Source organism: Lissotriton helveticus, chromosome 2_1, assembly GCF_964261635.1.
Source record: "Lissotriton helveticus chromosome 2_1, aLisHel1.1, whole genome shotgun sequence".
Taxonomy (NCBI): domain Eukaryota; kingdom Metazoa; phylum Chordata; class Amphibia; order Caudata; family Salamandridae; genus Lissotriton; species Lissotriton helveticus.
Window position 1 is genome coordinate 254,222,902 of NC_136059.1, and position 18,163 is coordinate 254,241,064.

Here is an 18,163-nt window from a genome sequence, read left to right on the forward strand (position 1 = left end):
GGTCTTCGAGTCCCTGCGTTGTTCACCAAGGCAAGAAGCGCAGCGTCTCCCGGAGACGCAAGGAGTATTTAATCACCCCTGGTGTGAGCAGGAGGGGCGGGCGGCTGCTGACGGCCCCCGCGGCTCTCCGGGTCTTCGAGTCCCTGCGTTGTTCACCAAGGCAAGAAGCGCAGCGTCTCCCGTGAAGCGGGAGATGCAAGGAGTATTTAATCACCCCCGCTGTGAGCAGGAGGGGTGGGGCGGTCTCCTGACGGCCCCCGCAGCTCTCTGGGTCTTCGAGTCCCTGCGTTGTTCACCAAGGCAAGTAGCGCAGCGTCTCCGGCGAAGCGGGAGACGCAAGGAGTATTTATGCTATAAGTTAGCTTTTCAGCCTTTTTAGGCTATGTTTCTGCGATGCAGCCTGGGAGCTGCATATGCTTTCAGTCCTATGTGAGAGTTTGTGCTGACTGCTAAGCATTAAAACAGTTTTAAAACGTGTTCTGCTGTTGTTTTTCCCTGTTTCTAATGTATTCTTTTATGATAAAATTGGGAGTCCTTACAGCATTATTCAGCTCTAGTGTGTGTGTGTAAGGCTGCATTTGCTTTAATCAACATATACTTATCTCCTTTATCTATATACTTTCAATGTAATTATGGATCTATATATTTATCACTTTCTTCTAATTTAGCATTTCCAATGCACTATCCTATTACTCAGCCTATACTGCGCTCAATATATCTTCTAGCTCAACCTTCTGACTCATCTCAAACTTTTTCTACTATTCCTTCCAATGCACTACCCTATCTCTCATCCTATACATCTATCAATATATCCTCTAAATCCACTCTCATTTATCCCAAACCCCATACCACTACTATGATTGCCAAAATAACCCTTTCTAGACTCTCTCCTACCCTACCCCTCCTTGCAACATCTGACACCTCTTTTACTATACCGATCCCCTAAAACAAACCTTTCTAAACTCTTTCCTCTGAGTCCTCCCCTCCAAAACTCTTTTTAACTCATCCAAAAGCCTCCTCCTGTTGCTAATCCCTAAAAAAAAACAGTATATATAAAAAAAATCTTTCACTCTTTTATCCCTCCACTATCCTTTTCAATCGAAATTAACAGACTAACATGTCCACTTCTCAAATTCTATATTAATCTATACTAATATACTACCCAAATAACTGAATAACATATCCACTACTCAAATTACTTCATATTTTTTTTACTATACTAATTTTCAACAGTAATCCTTTATAGGTTCCGGAGTGGCATGCTACTCGCCAGAAAAGCGATTCAACACCTATCAGGGGTAACAAGTGCTATATGAATGCAAATCTTTCTTCCCCTTTTATCCCTCCGCTATCCTTCTCACTCCAAGTAACTGACTAATATCTACCACTGAAATTACTTCATATTTCACCATATTAATTCACCACTAATCCTTTGTAGGCTTCCTGAATAGCGTGCATCAACAAGCGCTATATAAATACAAACCTTTTTCCTCCTCTATCCGTGTGCTATCATTCCAAATCCAAATAACTGACTAACCTCTTCACCACTTAAAATGTACTTGCATGTTTCACTATACTAATTCAACACTAATCTTCTATGGGTCCCGGAGTAGTGTGCTACTCGCCGAAAAAACGCTTTGACGCCTCGTCAGGGGTAGTAAGCCCTATATAAATGCAATTACAATACAATATATGTGGGCCACATATATAATGGTGTTTCCGGGGTCCCGCACATGCCCGGGAATATTCTAGTGCTTATGACTATTGATGAGGATCCCCTGGAAGACAACCAGGTTCTCTCCAGTTACATGCATGGCTCCTGAATTCCATGAGATCCACAATATAAATCTCTCCCAAGAATGTATAGACATTCTTAAGGCAAGAACAAAACACGGAATTAAAAATAAAATCAAGCAACCAAGAGAATTAAAATTTTTATTAGTGTATTCACATATTAGGCAAACGCAACACGCATGAAGCTTATGTCTTAGATTCACAAGTTCTATCAAGTGATAGCTTTACCTGTAAAACTTGTGCACAAAATACTCAATGCTTTGCCAATTTTTACTTTCAATAAAAAGGCCTGACCGACTTCATTCCTAGGAATATTTTTTGGTATTGCTTCTATGCCTTATTACTTATGGCATACAATTCTTCATCATGGTTTAACTTAGCCAACTCTGATGAAAGTTTTTAACACTGGCCATATTTTGTTCTAAAGCTTAAAATTTTCACTAGCTGTACTTACAAAGTACAATACTAGTGTAATAGATTAAACAATGCAGAAAATAAAAAGACTTTAAAAAGACAAAAAAGGCAATTCTGCTACTGCCACATAAACAAAGACAGATGGCTAGATCACAAATGTAAGTAAGGTGTACATTTTCAAGCCGGAGAATCTTACCTTTACAATTTCTTCCCTCATACAACCACTCTCCCCAAAACACATTTTATAACAATTCAAAGGATTTGTAGCATGGTGCAAAAAAAGGTAGTGTCCAAGGGTCCACAATAACATGCAATGTATAAAAAAAGAACCTTGATGGTCCTCATGTTGCTGGTTAATCAGTCACTAATTGCCAGAGGTACATAGAATCAACTATTCTCACACAACATTGTATTTCATAACGTATACAACATGGCATTAAACGGAAGTCCTATAAAGCCAACAAACCAGACATCGCAAAGGTTTACTAAGGGCATTTGATTAGCACAACATAAACTGTGTTCAACAACACTTTCATATCATATATCACCAAAATTCTTCTGTGAAAGAAATGTTTAGTAGTGCTTCCCATTTTAATCCCAACATTTGAAAATAATTTAAATTTATAAGTTTTACACCAATATATTTTGTGCTAGAAATGCCCTAGTCATAAAGATGAGATGGTTTCAATCTAAGTGTAGGTTAATGTAAGTAGAGCATTGAAAATATAATGTCATCATGATTACAAGAATGAAGAAAATATCTTATTTGTAGGCACCATATGACGGTATCAACGTAACAGCATAAAAACTAAACACTTCCATTTCTGTTTTTCCCCTTGCCAATGTTAAAAATGATCAACTAAAAGTTAGGGAAAAGTGAGCTATCATACACCGAGTGGCTGTTTCTTTAGAACAGTTTACAAAGTGTTAAAATCAGCTACGGATGGAAGGGTGACAAAGAAGGAAGGACCGCTTTCATAAAGATTATCTTACAAAAGGCTACTATGCTTTACTGGGACAGTTTATGAAGCAAGGAAATAAGAAACAAACCTAAGAAAGGACTGTTTTTCTATGTTAAATATTTTACAAGGGGCTTACCTAAACCATGAGGCAAACATATTTGTGGAAACTGAAAATGCTTTACAGCACAATACAAAGTTATTGTAGAACACAATACATTACTTGCACATGTACAGAGTAACTATTCATGTTATTGATAAACCTTGAGGACACTTATATGCCCAGTAAAACACCATTAAAAGTCTTTACAATTGTCCCCATTTCTGGAGGTACTTTATACACTACAGTTTCACCTAGATTTGTACGAATATAGGAGCCAGGTTCTGACAAGGTGCTTTATTTGTTGGGACTGCAAGTGCTGTTTTTCCTTTTTTCTTTTTTGATAGCAAACAGTTCATTGGGACCACACAAAAACTATGACAGATGAGTTGTTAAATTGAATCTGTTGCTTGGATTAACTGGACAGTCCCCTGCTAATGTTGACCTAGACTTCTTTAGGACATGCTTGAACAGCGTACTGACGGAGATCCCATCTGAGTTAACACCTTATCCAACCATTGCAGAGGTCCATTTAGATGAAGTTCAATCCAGCAAGGAGTGCTCGTTACAGTTTGCCGCCTACAAAAAAAAATACAAAGTTGGGGAGAAAAAAGGAATAGAAACTTGTGAATAATCAATGCCTATATCATTTGCAGTGCAAAAAATGCTTGGTTTTTTTTCTCCGTTTCTACACTTCTGCTTAGGAGCTGAAAGAGCATAGAGGCAATGCCACCTTATAGTAGATATCAGAATCGTGTTACAATCTACACACATTTCTTACAAAGGTGGTGGGAGTGAATGAAAAGAGCTTCTTCACGTGTGTATTAATGTTTCAATAAAGTGTGCTACTTCTTGAAGCGACATCCATCAAAGGAACCTTTACTGAAAAAGCGATGGTGGCTCTATTCTTGTGCTCTCCAAGTGAGTGCATGTAGCGTACTGGAAAAAGAGTGTCAAATGGAGGAATGATTCATTTAAAGCTTCCCATGAAGGTTTAAATAACAGAAATTCTAAAAATAGATGGAACCTACCTATCAAGTAATGTACTCAAAAGAAAGGCATGTGTAATACAATCTGTGTTAAAAACCAAACTTCACTAGCTAACTTCTAAAACACACAATCAAGGGTTTCAATTAACTTTTATGTTTATGTACACTGCACAAAGCTGTACAAAATATATCTGTCCATACCTGTATTCAGCACCCCATCCCTTCACAAAGCTCATTCGTATGGTGCACATTCTGGTTAACTGGTACACAGCTTCAAACCCCTGATTAACAGACTGAGCCAGAAGAGCTGCAAACTCTTGGTTATTGAAGATCTTCAGATTACAGCCTGTAGTGATGGAAATAAAGTAGTGCATGAGGCCAAAGTAGTATATCCCTTCGGTTACACTGCCCACTCACCATACGATTTACACTAGCAAAAGCCTGAGAAAGCTATCTAGTTTGAAAAATGTCTCCACATGTTAGACAATAAAAAAACTGGAGCCTTAAATAATAGCCCTTGCATGACAGACCTGCAAGTATGAAGACGTTTAACTTACCCATAAAGATGATGGTTGTCACACAACTAATATATTCAGCTTCCCATGCAATTTGACTATTCTCCCATGGCAAGCTAGATATCCTCTATTAAATTAAGCATGGAAAATGCGGAGCACCGACTCGATCAATCACAGACCTAGGTTTTGTGAACTGTCAAGGTGTCAAGGTATACGGAGGTACATAAGAGCCCTCTTTAAAGAGCACTACATCACAATGAAGCAACAATCAAGTAACAAGCTACCTCTCCCTTCATTTGTGGACTTTGTGCTTATCTTAGACCCTCTACAGAGCTGTAGCACCTTTTTGGCTAGGTTTGAGTTATACAAATAGTGCATATATACATGCAGGAATGTGAACTAAAATGTTCTGACTCCATGACAAACCACAGAAAACGCCTGTGACACAGCAGAATCGTTACATGAAAACACACAAATTACATGACCAAGGACACCTTCCAGTCCTCAGGCTTGAAGGTTTCCAGGACCTGAGCTAACATCAGCTTATAAACATGTATCTCATGAGGAACTTCGTCCCCCCACCACACCTACCCACATCTGTCTTGGGACCAAGAAGCATAGGGAGCAGTATTATGTGCTATTATCTGCCTCAGGCATCAATTCCATAGCACCTCTGGCAAGCGGCGTCTTAACTGCTCTGGCTAGCATAATGGGATGCCCAGCCAATGTGAGGCAAAACTGATTGACTATGGGAGGTGGACAAAAAGGAAGGGCACTGTTCCCATATGATCCCGGGGGAAAAGGGGGGGCGGGGGAGAAGGAGGCGAGGGTTGGCTGGGGAGTACCGGGGGATGGGTGGACTAAAGAATATTAATGATGTGGCTGCTGCAACTGAGGTAGAGGATGAGGACTGCTGTGTTTTTCGATGGCCCCACCCTCCGTCACCATCTATACCCCTGGAGCCACAGAGAGGCTGGACAGACATTGGGGGATGGAATTTCTGGTACTGTTGGTGTGACTGGCGAGCTGGAGAAAGGAATCCAAGGGTTAGGGCTCTAGCTCTGCTGTCCTCAAAGTGCTTTAGCGCCTAATCTGCATTCACAACGAACAGCCTGGCTCCGCCAAAGAGCATACCTACCAATGACGCATGTATGTCTCCACAAAACCCATTAGCATGCTGTAGGAGGAGGTTTTCTGAGTTACCCTGAACTTAATCCTATACTCCTCAGTAGTAAGCCCTGGCCCATCAATGAGTGCATCTTTCAAGGCCTGATAGTTGTCTGCATCCTCTTCTCTAACTGCAAGAAGTTTTTCTCTGTATTTGTCTGCAAAGGAGAGCCACAGGATATCTGCCCACTGCCTCTGGGGGACCATTTGGGCTTTACAGGCCTTCTCCAGAGCAGTAACCCACTTGTGGATGTCATCCCCAGTTTTTGTAAGGAGGCTCTATCCTGCTAAGATCCCTAGAGCCTAGGTGTTCCTCCCTGGAGTCTCTAGTGCTGCCACCATGGGAATCGAACCCCTTTTTCTCCCCACCTCTTAGGCTTCCCTTTCAAGAGCCAACTGCTCCCTCATCTCTTTGAGGTTCGCTTTCTAAAATGTGATCATGTTGTACCCTCTATCTAAAGCTACCTCCTCTGTGTCAGTGAGTGAATGCAGCTGTAGATGCTGAGGAGAGCGAGGATGAGGAGGATCGGTTCCTACTTTTATCCCCCTTGTTACCAACCCAGGAAGAGAAGAAAACAAGTTATTTACCTGTAACTACAGTTATCCATGTCGCAGCACAACATATATTTTCCAAAGTCACTCCAGCAAACAATGTTGTAGAAGCTGCTACAGTCCTGGTAGAATGCGCTTTGACCTTTCTCTGCAAAGGTTTGTTGGCCTTGTCATGGCAGAAATTAATCGTAGAAGCCAGCCATCTGGCTATTGTTGCCTTTGTTACTGCAGTCCGAAATGTGGCTTGACCATAGGCCACGAACAATTGGTTGAATCGCCTGATGTCCTTAGTCTTCTGCAAGTAGAATTTTAAACAACGCTTAACGTCAAGCGAGTGTAATGCTCTCTCAGCTGACATGGATGAATCCGGGAAGAGAACTCTTAACTTTACTGGTTCATTCAAGTGAAATTGAGACTGTACTTTAGGGATGAATCTAGGATTTGTTCGAAAAATTATGTAATCCTTAGTGATATGTAAAAAGGGTTCTGAGATAGTGAAAGCTTGGGTTTCACTAACCCTTCGTGCAGAAGTAAGGACCAGCAGAATGGCAACCTTCCACGTGAGAAACTTGAGATCAGCTTTGTGGATAGGTTCAAATTGTCTTCTCTTCAATTGCGCCAACACAGTATTTAGCTCCCACTCTGAAGGAGGTGCAAGTATTGGAGGGAAAGCTCAGAAGAGCCCTTTCATAAATTGCTTGACAAGCAAAGAGGAACAGAGAGAAGGTTGTTTGGAACTTTTCCTGAATCTGGAGAGAGCAGCAAGAGGAACCTTAATCGATGATAAGTCAAGCCCAGTTTTGGCCAGGGACAATAAGTAAGGAAGAAATTGTTCCGCAGGAGCTTGAACAGGGTGGACGTTATTCACCTAGCACCAATAACAGAATTGCTTCCACTTTAAACGATAAGTCTTGAAAGTACTTTGAGCACGAGACTGAGCCAAAATCTCACGACAGTCCTGAGAGATGATAAGATCTTTGAATTCTAAGAAATCAGGAGCCATGCGTGCAAGCGCAGCGACTGTGGATCTAGATGAAGTACTTTTTTTTTTGGGAGAGTTTTATATAGCGCAAACTAGACCCGAACTGAATCAGGTATCAAGAGCGCTTTACTTGGCACCAGTTACGTTACATGAGGACACGCATTCATTTTAGGCACGGGGAGATTAAGTGATTTGCCCAGAATCACAGGAGGGTTTTTTTGGCGTCGTTACCGAGACTCGAACCCAGATCCCCAGGTCCGCGGTCGAGCACCCTAGCCGTTAGGCCAACTCCTCTCCCCCACTTGACCCCTCTCTCTTGACAACATTGTGAGTGTCGGAACCAGGTGGATAGGTTTGTCCTGAGATAGTAGAAGCAGTTCCTGGAACCAATATTGCCTTGGCCAACGGGGTGCAATCGGGATGAGACGGCAGCCCTCCATCTTCATTTTGCGGAGCACTTTCGAAATCAAAGGTATAGGGAGAAAAGCGTATGCACAAATCCCGGACCAATCCATGGACCGGGCATTCCACCTTGATCCCTGTTGAGGGAACCTGCTGGCGTAATATTGGCATTTCCTGTTCTCTCTCGTTGCAAATAAATCCAGTGCTGGTTTGCCCGAAATTTAGAAGATTCTGCTACCTGCTTCTGTTCTAAATCCCATTTGTGACAGCCCGAGAGAAACCTGCTCAGCGTGTCGGCCAGAGTATTTAGGAGCCCCTTGACGTGTTCTGCTCAAGGTTATATTGTGGAATGTGACCCACTCCCACAGTTCCTGAGCCTCCTGCGAAAGAGACGGTGATTTTGTCCCTCCTTGTTTGTTGATGTAAAACATGCGGTACGGACCAGCACTGAGGAGCCCGCAATCCTCAGGAGAAATGCCTGCAGAGAGAGAAAGATGGCGCAAAGCTCCAATCTGTTGATATGCTGTTGTCGGTATTCTTGGTACCATCTTCCTTGAATCTGTACATCTTGCAGATGGCCTCCCCATCCCTCCATGGAAGCGCCGGTTGTTAAAACAAATTCTGAAGTAGTTGGTAGGAAATTGAGGCCTGGAGCCAAGCTCACTGTCTGAGACCACCAATGCAGAGAATCTATCATGCGCGATGTGACGCTGATGGAGTCGAACGATCCTACGGCTTGCTGCCATTGCAAGTGCAATTCCTCCTGAAGAGGTCTCATTCTGAGCCGTGCCAATGGTATGAGGTTTATTGCAGATGAACACATCCCCAGAAGAGAAGCCAACATCCGGACAGAAAATGACTTTCTTTTTGCGATTTATATTGCCAGTTTTTGATGAACGTAACTGGCGGTCCTTTAGCAAGAATGCTTTGCACTGTATCGTGTCCCAGAAAAGGAATCACTTGGAGAGGACATAGCTGTGACTTGTTTTCATTGAGAGTGAGGCCTAGAGTCGAAAAGAGATGTAGACATGTTGAGATAGCATATTCGGCTGCTTGCTCCGAAGGACCTTTGAGCAACCAATCGTTGAGATATGGGAACACTTGTATTCCTTGAGAACTCAATGTCGCTGCCACTGGTGCCAGACATTTCGTGAAGATTATTGGTGCCGATTTCAGTCCGAAAGGGAGCACCTTGAACTGATAGTGGACGCCAGCCACTGTGAATCGAAGATATTTGCGATGCTTGAGATGTATAGGGATGTGAAAGTACGCATCCTCCAGATCCAGAGAAGCCATAAAATCCCCTTTGTTTAGACAGCTTAAAACTTCAGCAAGCGCGACCATCCGGAAACGTTGCTTTTTGAGGAATTTGTTGAGCCTGCAGAGATCCAGTATCGGGCGCCACTCCCCTGACTACTTCTTGATGAGGAAGAAACAAGAATAGAACTCTGTTCCTCTTTGAGACGATGGAGCATTTTTTAAGGCTTCTTTGAACAGTAAGTGAAGACGAGGGAGACCCCTGGGCGGGGTAGTAGGTGGCTGTCTTGATGAATTCCAGGGTGTGACCGTTGTTTACTAGATCGAGAGCCCATAGGTCCGAAGTAATCTGTTGCCACTTGTGAGCAAAAGCTGACATTTTTGCGCCCACGGGGAGGGAGGGAACGATGACTGGCGTCTTGCGTAAATCATTGCTTCCTGTTGGTATCGCGACATTGATTGTTCGATCGCCTTCGACCACCCTGATGGGAGAAACTAGCCGAAGAGGATTGACGGTAAGATGATTGGCTGTAAGGCTGTCTATAATGGGTCTGATCCTGCCCGTTTTGTTGATTTTGATATCCTTCTTTTGAAGCAAAATCACGTCCTCTTGCCCCTCTGAAAGATCCGCGCCTGTATTGTAGAGCGCCCAACGATTTAGCAGTATCAGTATCCGTTTTTATAGCAAGGAGGGCCGCATCAATGTGCTTTACGAATAAGGATTCTCCATCATAGGCCATGTCTAAGATCTTTTTTTGTACTTCTGGCCTAAAAGATGTAGCTTTAAGCCATCCCTGGCGTCTAAGTACTGCAGCACCGGCAAGTTGGCGAAAGTTGGTGTTTGCAATGTCCAGAGAGCAATCCATGATCTCAGATGCGGCTCATTCTCCCTCCTAAAGGATCTTCCTTGCGTCCTGTTTACGGTCCTCGGTGATGAGGTCCATAAATTCTGCTAAATCTGACCATCTGGCGGTTATAACGGACAAGTATAGTCAGAGAATTTGCGGCTTTAATAGAGGCTGCTGCCATAGAGGACATTTTTTTACCTATAAGGTCTAGCCTCCGTCCTTCCTTATCAGGCAATGTTATGGGCGTAGCCGGATTTTTGGATCTTTGTTGGGCGGCTTGCGATATCACTGAATCTGGTCGGGATGACCAATTAGGCAAGATTAAGTATCAGGATGAGCACTGTACTTTTTCCTCAATGCGAAGGAGTACAGCCGGGATGGAAGCAGGGGTTTTCATAATCTTAATTCCTTCATTCCAGATATAATCAATGATAGGAACCGCTTGTGTGACTTTTCTATACTCTTCTTTGAAGTTATGTAAAAAGCAATCCGTGTGCTCTACCGTAACCAGCAATTGAAATCTCGGTGCTGCTCGTTGCATCAAATTATGAATACCCCTGATGTCCTCAGGGGGAGAATCCGAAGGTTGAGAAATGGGTGGAGAAGGCATTGGTATGACAATCATCCGAAGGATCCGTGATAGTAACCTTATCAGGTAACTCACCCTCTTCCTCCAAGGAGGTAGTGTCATGGTGTACTTGTGCCAATAAACCAGAAGGGTGAGGCGGCGAAGCAGGAACCTCTGTCTGAAGTAACGAATCAGGCACCTCCGTTGGCGGAGGAGGAATTTCTGGGACAGCCAGTTGTGGGGGAAACCTTTGACGGTAATCCGCCAGCATGGCTTGGAGATCCTGAATGAGCGTAGGAGGAAGATGACTCCTCTCTCTATGACCCAACTCCCATCTGGGAGGTCTATGATATGGAGTAGTAACATCTTCCTGATAATAGTGTTCCTGATATTCTTTGTCCTCTTCTTCTTGGCACTTTATGTTAAGCTCAGAGGGGTGGCGAGCTATGCCAAACGGTCCCTTGTCATCTTCGTCGTCATAATCCTCATCTTCGACGTAAGTTTCCAAGATGTGAGATGGCAAGAGAGGAGATATCTTACTGTAATCCTGCCTCTCTCTGATAAGTTTTTAATTCAAAAGTGGATGGCTGAGAGACTGGTAAAATCGGTATCGACGACGAATCCTTCGACAACGGGCTCTTCGTCGTCGACGGGATCATCGTCGACGGACTCCTTGTCGACAGGACTGTCGTCGAAAGGCTCTTCGTCGACGGGACTGTCGTAGACGGGCTCTTCGTCAACGAGGACATCACTGAAGTAGTCGTCGACAGGACAGTCGCCGACGACATAGTCGATGCGGTAGACGTCGATGAGATAGACTTTAAAGATAAAAGTACCTTAGTCGTCGATGGAACCTTCGACGATGCGCTAGATGTCGACACAGTCGTAGACTGTGTTTCAGACGATGAGCTCTTTGTCAACGAGTCTTTAGGAACAGGTTTCTTAGACGTGATAGAAATCTTAGTAGATACAATAGGTGAAGAAATAGTCATTGTCGAGACAGTAGCCGTCGACAAGGGGGTAGCAGAAGTCACGCAAACCGTTGAGTGAGAGTTTTGACCTGAAGTTTACTCACGGTTTTAGAAGTCGAAGGTCTCTTGGATTCCTCATAGGGCGAAGACAGCGTTGACCCAGAGGAAAGTTTAGATGACCTTCTGTGAATGGTCAGAAACATCATGGAAAGCCTTATGATGTTTTCTTCCCTCACTGGAAGAGCTGTCATGGGATCTAGCCCGTTTACTCGAAGTTGAGGCCTTATCATCCTCCTCCGCCGAGAAAGATTTGAGCCATAAAAGAAGTCTTGCCTCTCTATCCCTCAGATTTTTGTAGGGAAGGCACAGCAAATTCTACAATCCTTAGCAACATGCTTTGGATGAAGGCAGTAAATGCAGTCCTTGTGCTGGTCATCCACATGGACCCTCTTCTTTTCACAAGTCCTGCACGGTCAAAAAAGGGTCTTCTTATCAGACATCCTGAAGAAATGAAGTGAAGAACTGAGTAGGCACTCAGGCAGACTACCTTCCACACGACGTGCGGTGAAAATCTGAGAACTGCATCTGCTGGGAAGGTTCTAGAGGGTGCTGGTAGCTGATTGGTGGAACAAATTTTTAGTTCTTTTCATATAATGATGTAGATATATACATACATATACTAAGTAAATGGAATGTGAAAGTCGATAGAAGGAATGGAGCTGTCCTGAGGCTGGAGGTTCGCTAGGACTACGCTATCTTCACCTTAGGTAAGTAATAGGAGGCCCACGGGACGCGTGTGCAGAGTGTGAACTCACACGCGAGATGCGTAACAACGTCTATGGACAGTACAGTTCAAGTTAAAGGTGAGTACGGACAATCCTGACTAGTTAGGACTAAAACGACTGTGGATCTGGACACTAGGACAGTTAAACTACCCTTGAGCACCGAAATGCTCTCGTTACCTCACCCCCGGGCTGCGGGTGCATAGGTGTCAAAGTGTGTCGGGTTCTCGCGTTGAAGTCTATGGAGCCTGGAAGAAAAGATACTGCAGGCGACCAGGAGGAAGATGTCCGGTGCGATCCAAGGGTGGATCAGTGAAGAAGAGGACCTGAAAGCAGAGGGGACAGTGTTCAAAGTCACTAGCCAGTGACCGGTGTGGAACCAGGAAGGAACCAGATGCTGTTGTCGCGATCAGGTGAAGAGTGGACGCTGGTCTCTGCAGCCACGTGGACCAGGAGGTGTCTTCGACGACCAGGATGGAGGCACGAGCTGTCCCGCGCAGGCTCTCGGTGTTGGATCCGGATTCAGCGTCAACAGGCCTTGGCAAAGGCAACCCACACGGTGAGTGGAAACGGCATCTGGAGTGGACCAGGAGGGTCCAGGGTGCTCCTCTTTTGGAAGGGAGCAAGGGCCAGTCTGGAGCAACCAGACCAGCAGTGAAGATTTCAAAGTTCGTCGTCTAGGAGGCCACTAGCCAGCCGGCAAGTGACCAGACAACGCGTCGAGCAGCAAACAAGCAGAAGGGCCCCACACAGATCTCGTGGAAGCTGGAGGGCTGATCTTCGGTGCAGGGGCTGCTCGGGGCTGGGGCTTCTCAGTCCACAAAGCACTTGGTCGAGTTTACCTCGGGAGTCGTGCTGGAAGCGAAGTGCAGTTTCTTTCAAGATGGCCAGTCCCACGTGTCTCGTCGCACCCACGGGTCTCCGCTTTGCTGCAGATGTGAGTTGAGGTCGGAGAGGTCTGGGAATCCGAGTCTCGTCGGGCTCTGAAGTCTGGATCCTCGAGGGAAGACGACAAAGTGAAACCGCTGGACGCTTGATGGTGCCTGCAGTTGCAGGGTGGACACTCCTTGTCCACAAGGGAGATTCTTCAGTCTTCTGTGGAGCAGAACGTCGAAGTCCAGAGTTTCTTCTTGTAAAGTTGTTCAGGATAATCTAATTTGGAATGGGACTAGCTCCTACCTTTATCCTGCTAAAGGGGGCTGTACTGGTGACTAGGTCCCTCCCCTGGGTGGGACCAGGAAGGGGGGTGGTTACACCCCCTATCCTTTGTCCGGTTTCACGCCAGAGCTGGGGCAGGGATGCCCCAGCAACTGGTTTGAACCGGTGTATGCACAGGACACCTTGTGTGCCCCAGGCATGTATCATTCCTTTCAGGCTTATCCTACCCAATACACAAAATCCTGTCTGGGGTGGTGCTAGCACCTCCCCAGGCAGGAAACCCTTTGTCCAAGCCTCTCTCGCTGGAAGGACTCCCAGCAGCAGGAGGTCAGACTTGTGTCTGTGGTGGCAGCATCCATTTTGTGATGCCAAGGCTCGAGTTAACTTTAACCGGGGTTCACAGTTACATACATGTCGTGTCCCTCTAGAAGGGTGGAATGCTACCCCCGTCGCCAGAATTGACGAGGGGGTAGTATTCCAATTCGTATGACACCTTACTAAACATGTTTTGATAATGTTATACCAGAGTTAGCATTTAACCGCAAGGATTATAATGCACTTAAGAGTATATGGTATAGCGTTATCATGGAACACCTATTAGGACTTGGTTCCGCAAGCTGCAGACGGGCTTAGCTCATGCCAGAGCACCATCTCACATAATTCCAAGCACTCTGCCTTCAGGATTGATAAGGCCTGCCATAGGAGTGACTGATAGGAATATATGTGTCCATTTTAGGGTTAGATATAGGTATACTATATCTATAGCAAAGGGTGATTACATCACCTTGCCCCAGCTGTCTTGCAGCCAGTTGTGTCAGTTTTAGATGGCCAGCCAGGGGTGGCATAATACATGCTTCAGCCCCTGGTAGGCCCTGGGTACACCTATGCCCTGGACACCTAAGGTACACTGTACAGGGACTGATAAGGTGGCCCAGTACCAATTGGTAAATGCACCTAAAGTACATGGTTATCAATTTAGAGAGAGAACAGCTAGGCTGTGGGTCTGATTAGCAGGCCCACAGCCAGGGAAAGTCGTAAACCAGTGAAGCAAAAAGCAAAAATCTGGGGTGACCATAGGATTGCAGACCCCACTCTCCTACAGAGACTGAAGGGGATTTTGAGGGACTGCTCCCTGAAGACCCTGGAGTGGTCTTTTTTGGGGCCTTCTAAGGTCTTTCCCCTGAGGAATGTGTCTGAGGAGATCTACTTCTCTTCTGAGATCTTAGACGCCACAGATTCCTCCTCACTCTCACTTGAGAGGATTTCCTTCCTGGCTTTGACCTTCTGAAGCCAGAGCAGTAGCCTTCCCTCACGATCTCTCAAGGTCTTATTTGAAAAGGTACGACATACCTTACAATCTGCTGCCTTATGGTCTGGATAGAGACAGTAGATGCAGTCCTTGTGAGGGTCATCTGTATATAAAGCCTCTTCTTGGAGCAGGTTGAACAAGCTCTAAATAATCCTTTTTTCTCTTCATCAGACATGGTTGATGTAAAAAACCTCAAATCTAAGTCAAAAAACTGTAGAAGTAAAGAGTTTGAGCAGAGCTCAAAGAAGACTCCCTAGCACAACGTGCGGTAGAAAAATCTGAGGGGCAGAAGGTTCTCTCAGGAGTGTTCTAGAGGGTGAGGAGGTCTGATTGGTTCAGGGAAAAGTTTGGGCCTTTTTTACATAACAAAGGCTATGGGTTGCAAAAGGGAAATGGGCCTAGGCCTCTTTTCAGTTTGCTATACTACTAAGCACTGCTTTTTTATATACCGGAGACTCCTGTCTCGACGACGGGGAGGGATTCAGGCATGTGAATCGATGAACGTTCCAATACTGGAGTAATAGACATGGTCTATTATAGGTACCACTCTCGTGATCTTCCTGGATTCTTCCTTGAAATCATGAAGGAAATATTCTGTCTGTTCGACTAACTGGCAGTTGAAATCTAGCTGCTGCCCGTTTCATTAAATTATGTACAGGATGCTGCCATAGATGAGGCCATCGTAGACGATCTCATCTTAGACTTTGCTGTCGTAGACATGGTTATGTAGGCAAGGGTATTGCAGACGGGAACGTCATCATAGATAACCGTCATGAACAACAATCAGATGAGGCTGTCGTAGATGACAGTCATAGACAATGCCATCATAGATGAGGCAATCATAGGTGAGGCCATCCGTAGATGAGGGAATCATGGATGAGGCAGTCCTATGATGGCTATCCATGGATGAGGCCATTTGTGGATAAGACCATTTCACGGATGAAGCCATTCTTGGATGAAGCCATTCTTGGATGAGGTCATTGTTGGATGAGGTCATTGTTGGATGAGGTCATTGTTGGATGAGGCCATTGGTAATGAGGTCATACATAGACGATGAGGCTGTCATTGACGACAGTCATAGACAATACCATCATAGATGAGACAATCATAGGTGATGCCATCCGTAGTTGAGGCAATCCTAGATGAGGGAATCGTAAGATGGCCATCCGTGGATGAGGCCATTCATAGATGGGGCCTTATGTAGTTGAGGCCATTCGTACATGAGGCCATACATAGATGAGGCCTTTGTCATAGTGACCATAATAGATGAGGTTGTCGAGGAGCTGAGGCTGTCCTAGGCAATGCCATTGTAAAAGAGACCATCATAGACGAGACCGCCGTCGACGACCGTCCTAGATGAGGCCGTCGTTGACGACCGTCGTAGATGAGGACGTCGTCGACGACAGTCGTAGATGGGGCAGTCGTAGATGGGGCAGTCGTCGACGGGGCCGTCGTCGACGGGGCCGTCGTCGACGACCGTCGTAGATGGGGCCGCCGTCGACGACCGTCGTAGATGGGGCCGCCGTCGACGACCGTCGTAGATGGGGCCGCCGTCGACGACCGTCGTAGATGGGGCCGCCGTCGACGACCGTCGTAGATGGGGCCGCCGTCGACGACCGTCGTAGATGGGGCCGCCGTCGACGACCGTCGTAGATGGGGCCGCCGTCGACGACCGTCGTAGATGGGGCCGTCGCCGACGACCGTCGTAGATGGGGCCGTCGCCGACGACCGTCGTAGATGGGGCCGTCGTCGACGACCGTCGTAGATGGGGCCGTCGTCGACGACCGTCGTAGATGGGGCCGTCGTCGACGACCGTCGTAGATGGGGCCGTTGTCGACGACCGTCGTAGATGGGGCCGTCGTCGACGACCGTCGTAGATGGGGCCGTCGTCGACGACTGTCGTACATGGGGCCGTCGTCGACGACTGTCGTAGATGGGGCCGTCGTCGACGACCGTCGTAGATGAGGCCGTCGTCGATGACCGTCGTAGATGAGGCCGTCGTCGGCGACCGTCTTAGATGAGGCCGACGTCGACGGCCGTCGTAGATGAGACCGTCGTAGATGAGGCTGTCGTCGACGACCTTCGTAGATGAGGCCGTCGTCGACGACCTTCGTAGATGAGGCCGTCGTCGACGACCCTCGTAGATGAGGCCAATATTGGTGAGGCAGTAATAGTAGACATGGAGTTTTTAGACTCCTAATGTCAGGTTAAGAGGATTTCCTTGATGAGTTATAGGATCATCCTCTGAGGAAGTTTTTTTCAATTGCCTCTTTCTGTGAGAAATGCCTTATAAAGACTCGAGGTGAGTCTTTATGCGCGCCCTCTGGAGGCTCCTGGCACGACTTTTCCCTTTGACCTCTCCTATGAGGTGAAGGCATCCTCGTTGTCCTCTTCAGAATTGGCAGTCTCTGTAGTCCCAATAATAGCCTCATCTCTCAGAACGTGAGAGTTATTGAGGAAAAGGTTAGACATATTTCGTAGTCTATTACCTTATTTTCTGCCAATCTGCCATATTACTGCCTTAATAGGGTCAGAGAAATGAAGTATGATCCAAGTTGATCCAAAAAGAAGTAAAAGCTGAAAAAACCGAGCATGCGGTGAAAATCTGAGGAGAACTGGCTCTGCAGAGAGGGTTCTAGAGGGTGCTGTAAGCTCATTGGTTGGGACAAAATCTTTGGTCCTTTTGGCATATCGAGGTAGATAGGCTACTACAGTTTAGGCCTCAGGCCTTTCTCTTAGGCCTACTACTATAATTTACATTTTCACGGCTTTTTTATATACCGTGGGACTCCCCCCTCGGCGACGGGGAATGATTCAGGCATGTGAATCTATGAAAGATACCCCAATACTGGAAGCTTTCATAGATTCACATGCCTGAATCATTCCCCGTCATCGAGACTGGGAATGATTCAGGCCTGTGAATCTATGAAAGCTCCAATACTGGAGTAAGAAGCAATTTCCAACCAATTAAGAGGGGACAGGATCAACATTAAACACTATCATCGGAAAGGAGTTGACTTGGTTAAACAACAGACGTTCAAAATAGACATTAGAACAATATGAAGAACAGTTAATTGAGGATGTTTCTTACCTGGTGGAATTTTACATACAGTTGCAGGGTGCCAACCATATCTCTGGTTACAATTGGGGCTCTGAACAAAAATGGCACTATCACTTAGGCACTCGGCAAACACTTCACCACCAATATAATAAAGTCGCACGCCTCGCCCTGAAACAAAGCGGCAAGCACAAATGAGGTCAATTACGCATATAAACCTATAACAGTTTCTACTTTTATGAAGTGAAAAGCTGAACTGCGCAGTTAAATATAACCCTGGATAATTAAAGCGACTTCAATATTCCGCATTTTTCATTTTGACTTCAGTTATTTTATAG

General features: G+C 45.6%; 1 protein-coding gene across 4 annotated transcripts in view; it reads right to left on the reverse strand.

The window, feature by feature from the left end:
- Positions 1-1,921: 1,921 nt before the first annotated feature.
- SMAD2 (SMAD family member 2) overlaps positions 1,922-18,163 on the reverse strand; it is a 317,920-nt gene continuing 301,678 nt past the window's right edge. For all 4 annotated transcript variants that reach the window (XM_078674778.1, XM_078674776.1, XM_078674779.1 and 1 more), the window contains 3 exons: positions 17,859-17,996; positions 4,458-4,602; positions 1,922-3,846 (listed from right to left, as the gene is read on the reverse strand). In XM_078674778.1, the coding sequence (XP_078530904.1) occupies positions 3,723-3,846; positions 4,458-4,602; positions 17,859-17,996 (407 nt within the window). In that variant the 3' untranslated portion in view covers positions 1,922-3,722. The remainder of the gene's footprint in view (positions 3,847-4,457; positions 4,603-17,858; positions 17,997-18,163) is intronic.